The sequence below is a fragment of the Podarcis raffonei genome, chromosome 10 (genome assembly GCF_027172205.1).
Source record: "Podarcis raffonei isolate rPodRaf1 chromosome 10, rPodRaf1.pri, whole genome shotgun sequence".
NCBI lineage: Eukaryota > Metazoa > Chordata > Lepidosauria > Squamata > Lacertidae > Podarcis > Podarcis raffonei.
Window position 1 is genome coordinate 61,083,235 of NC_070611.1, and position 8,405 is coordinate 61,091,639.

The 8,405-nt window shown below is 44.9% G+C and overlaps 1 protein-coding gene across 1 annotated transcript in view; it reads left to right on the forward strand.

Moving 5' to 3' along the window:
• DERA (deoxyribose-phosphate aldolase) overlaps window positions 1–7,281 on the forward strand; it is a 45,790-nt gene extending 38,509 nt beyond the window's left edge. The window contains exons 7-9 of the mRNA XM_053405562.1: window positions 1,047–1,159; window positions 5,269–5,418; window positions 6,808–7,281. Of these exons, the coding sequence (XP_053261537.1) occupies window positions 1,047–1,159; window positions 5,269–5,418; window positions 6,808–6,864 (320 nt within the window). The 3' untranslated portion in view covers window positions 6,865–7,281. The remainder of the gene's footprint in view (window positions 1–1,046; window positions 1,160–5,268; window positions 5,419–6,807) is intronic.
• The last annotated feature ends 1,124 nt before the right edge of the window (window positions 7,282–8,405 follow it).

Genomic DNA, 8,405 nt, shown 5'->3' on the forward strand with positions numbered 1-8,405 from the left:
AATCTCAGGCCTTCTGCATGCAGAAGCTGTCCTTCACCACTGAGCCAGAGTCTCATGCGGACCTTTGGAATAGGTTGACCTAGTAATAAGGCAGCTTCCTATGTTCATCTTTTGAAACTCATTTCTGACACTGTGTCGTTATGCTACCCAAGAAGGAAATACTGGAAAAATTTGCAGGAACCCAAAGGTTTTCCGAATTATAAATAAAAAGCGTGTTTAGGAAAATATACTGAAATTGGGATCGGGAACCCAAAAGCAGCCCTGAAGGATTGCCAGGGGCTGGGGTGGAATGGAGTATCCTGAAAAAGGTGTGGCTGGCTGGCTGGCTGGGATCCTGAACAGGAGCACTCCACAGTTTACCATTTAAGGATGTAAGACAAGTCTGCTGGATGAGACCAATGGCCTATCTAGTCCAGCATCCTGTTCTCACATTGGCCAACTAGATGCCTGTGGGAAATCCACAAAAAGGAACATTCTCCCCTCCCAATTCCTACTTCTTTCTTTTCCTAGTTTGTTAAGGTGTTAAATTCGTATGACAAATCTGAAGCTTATTATACACAGACTTCTCGCTTTCTGAACACAGTGCGTTCCCAGGAAATCGTTTGTTAGGTCAGCGTTTGCACAAAGAGCCCTCAATTTCCACCATTTCCTTTGGGAACATTTGTAATCTGTGGTCTCCCTCCATGGTTTCATCTGAAAAATGGCTGCAGCCAACCAGCAAAAGAGAGAGAATTGATTTGTCCAATCTCTCCTGCTCTCTGTTTTGTCTGATCTCTCTCCCTGTTCCCTCTCTCCGTGGTTCCTGCCCAAAAATGTCTGCTGTCAACCAACTAACAAGTAAGGAAGTGGGCAAACTCCAGCTGTTCAGATATCTGAATCATCTGTGTGTGCAGCGAGGTTTGGGCATAATTCTTTATATTTGGATAACTGAATTTTCAGCTAACGAGCATTCTGATAGTGGGATCTGCACATACTAAGAACCAGAATGATAATTTTGTTGACACATCTGTTTATTACTTCTTCTTTTTTTATTCTCACCCTTGCAGGTTCTGATTTTATCAAGACTTCCACGGGAAAAGAAACAGTTAATGCTACCTTTCCCGTTGGGCTCGTCATGGTGAGAGCTATTAGAGACTTCTTCTGGAAAACTGGCTATAAGGTAACTTCATACCCTCTCCATCTTTTCATTGTAGACTGCATTCTCAAAAGCAATGTTGGTGTGATGCGCAGGCTTTGGACCATGGGTGGGGAATTATTGTAATTATTATAATTAATATAATTATTATTGTTGCCACTCATCTGACTGGGTTGCCCCAGCCATTCTGGGTGGCTTCCAACAATAAGCACAGCAAAACATCAGACATTAAAAGCTTCCCTGTGGCCCTCCAGACTTTGTTGGGCTCCCAAGTCCCATAAACCCAAACCAGCATGGCTAGCGGTCGGGAATTATGAGAGTTGTGATCTAGCAACATTTAGAAGGCTACAGGTTCCTCTATCCATGCTTTAGGGTCTCTGAACTGCCAGACTTATTTATTAACTACATTTTTATCCTGCCGCTCCACCAAGCTGCCATGGGCGGCATAAACTGTTTCTCCCCCCATTGTTTTCCTCATGACAACCCTGTAAGCAAGGTTAGACTGAAAGATGGTGACTAGACCCAGGTCACCCAAGTGAGCTTCCTGGCAGAGTGGGGGATTTGAACTGGTGTCTCCTCAGAGCCAGTGTGGTGTAGTGGTTAAGAGCAGTGGACTTGTAATCCGGTGAACCGGGTTCGATTCCCCGCTCCTCCACATGCAGCTGCTGGGTGACCTTGGGCTAGTCACACTTCTCTGAAGTCTCTCAGCCCCACTCACCTCACAAGAGTGTGGGGGAGGAAGGGAAAGGAGATTGTTAGCCGCTTTGAGACTCCTCAAGTGATAAAGCGGGATATCAAATCCAAACTCCTCCTCCTCTTCTTCTTCTTCTTCTTCTTCTTCTTCCTCTTCTTCCTAGCCTGATACTCTAACCCAGTGTTTCTCAATCTTGGGTCCCCAGCTGTTGTTGGACTACAACTCCCACCATCCCAGACCACTGGTTGTGCTTGCTAGGGATTTGTAGTTGTAGTCCAACAACAGCTTGGGACCCAGGTTTGAGTTACACTCCTCTAAGTTATACACCACACCACACTGACCGTCTGTGACACAGAGCTGTAGTAATTTCTCCTTCTGAACGGAAGCCCAGAGACAGTAGGGAATAGGAAGAATGAGAAGCAAATATCTCCAGTCTTGTATTCTAATAGAAAACTCATTCTCTTGACTTATGTAGCCAAAGCAGCCTGATCTGGCCACAAGGGGGTGGTATTAGTAGCTTTGGGAGAACCCAGAGGCTTGCAGAAGTACAAATACATTTGGAGGAAAAATACTACAACAGCGAAGGTTGCGAACCCTGAAAACACCCCAGTGAGGACTGTGTGTGCTTGGTGGCCACAGAACGCTGACTGACTGATGGGGTGGAAAAGTGGGCAGGGGTGGGGATAGAATGGGAAATAGCATGATTGCAGAGATTGTAGAAGAGCATTCTATGCAGCAACATTTTGTTGCTGGGGCGGCTTGTTTTCTGGTCATGTGTATGTGGAAGGCATAGAGTTTGGCAGTGGGTATAACCTGGCTGTGTCATCCTGTACTTCCTCTCTGATTCTTGCAAGAGAACCACCTCTTAGCTAGGGACATCGCACCCTATTCCTTCAGCCTTTTATTCAATGGTCACTGCTCTGAGTTTCACTTGAAACATGTTTTGGGGTGGAAGTGGAGAAATGTTCGCTCAGTTCTTCAGTCAACATGGTGAGAGCACCACCACCTTGATATCTGGCAATGTTGGCACTGGGTTTGAGGGAATCTCTGTGCAAGATGTCCTCGGTATGCCCTGCTCTTGGAACAGGCCTGCGTCCTCCTCAGTGCTGCTGAGGGAGAGGGTGTGGCAAGCTCCTCTTTTCTCCTGTCACTGTGCTCTTACTTGGAGAAATAGCTGGGGCAGCCAAGAGGTGGAGCAGAAGTGACAGGGGGCTCCAGATGTCTGCTTTGGGGCTATTCTTCCTCGTTACCAATGGGCTCAGCAGTGCAGAAGCGAGGCTTCGTTGGTACCCTGGACAGCTCCATGCAGGGCTCAGTAACGAGCAGAGCAGGAATGTTGTTTCAGCAGCAGACCCCATTTGTCTGAACCTCAAATAAGAGGAGCAGCTCTGCCTCAGTCGAATCCTTGATCTCCTCCCCTGAAAATGGGAAATGTGACCCCAGGGTCATGACCCAGCCCTTCTGCTTGGGGATGGACCTCATCACGTGCCAATAATGCCGACTCCTGCTGCTGGCAGCATTGGCATATAAACACGCACCTGGCTCCTTTGACAGATACTTGGGCACCTCATAGAAGGCACCATCTTTTGTTTTGTGCTGCTGTGGCAACTATTGTGTATTGTCTCAAGGCTCTGTGGTAATTTGGTGGTGGTAACACATGTAATTTGGTCCTTTGCCTTGCCTCCGTGGAGGTTTTGCATGTCATTAAAATAACTGTTTAATTTATCGTTCATTTAAGCAGACTTTATGATGTGTGTGTGTGTGCTTAAAGTTCTATTAACCAAAAGTGTGTGGTGCGTGCACCTGCTCGGGAAATAATAATAAAAAAATTAGATGTAAACTGAGTTTATATCCTTTTTATTAAACGAACACAATTTTATCACTGACGAGAGATTTCTAAATGGTTTCCTTAACAAACCAATTTGGCTGCCGTACAGATGCTTTTCCAACAAGGCGTTGGCCAATAAAAACAGGTTAATGTAGAAATTAAACTTCTTCCGAGGACAGAAGCGGGTTGCAGGGTAACATTTATTGAATGATAAGCTGTGCCGGTGATATGAAAAGTGTGCAGCATAATGGGAAATAATCTTTTCCTGTCATTATTGAAGGACACACACAAATTGGTTTTTCTGTTGGGAAATCCCCCAGTCCAGAGAAACTTATTACTTTTAATAATATAAGGTGACGAGAAAAAATTCTCAAGGAGATGAACTTATTAAACAAAATAATGAAATACTGTGAAACAGCAGGGGGAAAGGAGCCCGACTTTTTCAGCTCTTGAATGAAACATTTATTATATATAGATATATGTGTGTGTGTGTGTGTGTGGTGCATTCTGGCAGTCAGATGGATTCTGTAGAAAGTCGGCAAACAGAATGAGAGACAGGATAGTAATAGGTAGCTTTGGGTGAAAATAAATGTAATTATTTGGGGGGAACATGAATGTTTTAACTAAAAGAAACTAAACCCAAGATGGCAGCCAGAATCCAGAGGGTCACAGATAGAGCTACCGTTTGTATATCGGTGTTTCTGAGGCCCACTTCTCAGTGCATTCCTGAAAGTTGTGGGAACATGAAGAGGAGCCTCCTGTACATTATATGAAACTGCCTGACACAGAGTCAGACCATTGGTCCATCTAGCTCAGTGCATACTCTGATTTGCAGCAACTCTGGGGTTTCATGTAGGGGATTGAACCTGGAACCTTGTGCATGTAAAACAGATATTTGCCCACTGAGCCTATGGTCCTCCCCTTGAGGAAAGGTCATGGAGAGTGTTTGGGGAAAAGTAAGGCAGAGAGCTGTTGCAGCCCTGTGTGCAACAGAGACAGGCAGTCTGTGATTCCCCCAGATGCTGAAATACCAAATTATGAACGCGGTACTATCCATTTTCTGTTTCTTTTTAAATACAGTCGTACCTTGGATCCCAAACGCCTTGCATGACAAAAGTTTTGGCTCCCAAACTCTGCAAACCTGGGAGTGATTGTTCTGGCTTGCAAACGTTCTTTGGAACCCAAACGTCCGCTGCGTCTTCCGATTGGCTGCTGGAGCTTCCTGCAGCCAATCGGAAGCCGCGCCTTGATTCTCGAACATTTTGGAAGTCAAACGGACTTCCAGAATGGATTCCATTCGACTTCCAAGGTATGTGTTACGCTTTTACAGAGCTGAATAAAAATCATAGGATATAAATGCCTGAACCAAAAGGGGCTATGTAGGGAATTCATATAGAAGCGAGTTCCATAAATGAGAGGCTACCACAGATAAGGCCTCATCTCTTGAGCTTGACAGACTTCTAAGTTTTACTGGGGCGCATGTAGACAGAGTCTCCAGTGGGGGCAGGATAGCATCATACGGATATTGTATACAGATATGCATATTCCTATCTAGGCCAACTTTCTGTATTTTTAAATTTCCTGCTTCCTGTTCTTCTTTCTTCAATCAAGGTTGGCTTTAAGCCTGCGGGAGGCATTCGCACGGCCAAAGATGCCCTGATCTGGCTCTCGCTGATGAAGGAAGAACTAGGAGATGAGTGGCTAAAGCCAGAACTCTTTCGCCTGGGGGCCAGCACTTTGCTGGGAGATATTGAGAGACAGGTTAGTATTCCTACTTCTTGCTTCTTTGGCAATCACTTGTAGCTGAGTAAGATTGTCTTCCATGAACATGGTTTTAACAGTAAATCCGTAAGTGACTGTGGAGGCCAATTCTGGATTCACACGTCCTTCCACAGTGGAGACATAGGTTTCTGGGCGGGAGTTGAGTGCCTTCCTCTTAGCACATTTCTCCCTTGTGTCCTGAGTTTGAATGTCTTCAAAGTCCATGACACCTTTGGTAAAGGCTGTTCTCCAATTTGAGAGCTCACAGGCCAGTGTTTCCCAGTTGTTGGTGTTTATACTATATTTTTAAGGTTATTATTCCTACTAATGGTGTATTATCCCACCCCCACCCCATAAAAAACCATGTGGTTTTGACTTTTGTAGTACAGACTTTAAAAATTGCCTTTTGAGAGCTTTCATTTTCTTACACTGCTGCTTATAACTGATCCTTGCTTTTTAATTGGCGATGTTTACCAATTAGTTCTGATCCACCTCATTTGGGGAGGCAAGGTGGTTCTTCACAGTAGTAATATGTTCATTTTGTACCATGTTAGCCATTGTATAGGAATAACCCATGGGTAGATCTTGTGCTGTGCATTTGTGATGCCACAGGTTCAGTTCCTACCATCTGCTTTTCAAGAGACCCCAGACAAGCAGCATGAGTCTTGGCCCTTCTTGCCATTTCCTCCCCCCCCCCCTTTTCCTCTATCCACAGCTTTATTAATTTATTTCAAGTGCTGGAAGGCTTTTAATGGAGAAGACCGAGAGCTCGAAGGGAGAGCACTTGCATTGCATGCAGAATTGCCCAATGCAATTTTTGGAACAAATCAAGGTGGGGCAGTGGTTTCAGAGGAATCTTGGAAAAATTGTGATTATTCCAAAATGCATTGGGCCCAATGAAAGGTGGAAAATTCACTCCCCAATTTGGCAGGACCCAAACACAAATGGCACTTTCCACATCTTTCTCCCTGGAAAGAGCCAGTGAGGTGCAGTGGCTAGACCCACTTGGCCACAAAGCCCTCCTAGGTGGTTTCAGGTAAGCCACACACTCTTGGCTTGGCCTGCCTTGCAGGTCAATGTTAAATGAGCCCCATGTGTGCTTCTGTTCCTTGGAGTGGAGCGGCACACAAAATTTGCCAAATAGATAAAATACGGAGCAAAGAACAGGATAGAATGAGATCATCTTGTGTATTTTGTGCTCAAAGGAGATGTCTTCAGAAAACTTGTGCTATTTTTATCGGCGCGAGTAATTAAAAGTTTATAAATGGCATCCGCCTTCTTGTTAACCTGCCCTTAATTTGTCGGCTTTGTTACACCTGTTTAATTTCATCTTTTCCATTGCTGCTCCGGTAAACTCGTTTCCTCCCCAACTGCCCTCCCACTCTGCAGATTTACCACCATGTGACCGGCAGATACGCAGCTTCCTATGACCTGCCTATGGCTTAGACCAGTGACTAATTCATGATATGAACGAGAGAGAAGGAAAAAGAAGAAAAAGGGGATACACAGAAGAGGCTTAAGCAAGCGACGTCCTCGAATCCTTTCCAGGATGTGCTCGGGAAAGGATTAAAGGGCAGGGGGCTTCTGACTCACTTTTTCACCAAGCTGGACAAGTGCTCATGATTCTAAGAGAAATTCTGGATTTTGAAGGTTTTTCCAGGTCAATTTTGCTGTGCCTCATTCACTAACATTAATACCAGCAGGAGGGGAGTGGGGCAAAGAGATGATCAAATGATTGATTTAGTGCGAATTTTGTATTAATGGGTTTGTTTTTTGTACTGGTGTTTCCTACCCACCCCTCTTCCCCATTACATAGGCTGCCTTAAGGTGGCACCGAAATAAACTATAACATGGTCTCCAGAATCAGGATGGACACTGTTGCAGACTCTTTTGAGAGCCAGATGTCTGAGACTGCCTGCCCCTTCTCTAAAGCTGGGCTGCAGGCTTCAGGTCTGTTCACAAAATAATGCAAAGAGCAGGTATTAAAAAGAAGAAGCTCTTATTTACGCCCACCTGCCACCTAAACTGAATTGCAAGTGATATCTGAAAGTCTCCAGAGTCTCAGAAGCAACATTTGATGTATTCAGTGGGAGCCGGGGAGGTGTTGTTAGTCTAAACAAGAACAAAAAGAGATTCATTTATACAGATCTAAATCAGCCTCAGGTCCTCCAAGTGCCTTGGACTACAACTCCCATCAACCTTCACCATTGGCCATGCATGCTGGGAATGATGGGAGTTGGAGTCTTAGAACATCTGGAGAGCACTGGGTTGGGGAAGGCTGCTGTATCCCATGATGTGCTGAAAAACAGAGCCATGGATGGTTGAATTATTGTCATCTTGAGCTTGTTAGGGCTTCAACAATTTGCCTCACCCCCCCTACACAGACACAGACATGCATCTTGCAATGTGTCCTCCCTCCCTCCCTCCCTCCCTCCCTCCCTCTGTGTGTGTGTGTGTGTGTGTGTGTGTTTGTGTTTGTCTTTCTGGATTGCAACCTACTGTACTGCACATTGTACAGGATACTCTACTTTTTTGAGATCCAGCAGGGTGCATGGCATTTGTGGGCTGCTAAAACCATAATGAAACCTCAGCTGCACCCTTATGCAAGAGTCTACAAGCACATGCCTTGGAGCTGAGCCCAGTGATTCTGGAGCACAGGTAAAGGACTGCAACTTCCCCATTCATTGAGATATTTGGGAGATTTTTCTGAATGAGCGATCCTGACAGGCATGCAAGCGACACAACCTGCTCTTGAGCTGGAAACCTCTCCTGCTTTTTGCACGTACAGGAACTCAACAGAACTCTGAAATGCAGTACACAGACCCATCCACAAATTTCCCATTTGCTTTTAAAGTCCTTTTAATTCTTTGTAGGCTGATGGAGGGAGGAATCGTGTACAAATACTGTAAAAAATCGTTACACATGCCTTAAATCTGAGCCTCTGGTGGTTTTTTTTTTTTTAAGGATGGGATTATATTTTATGAAAT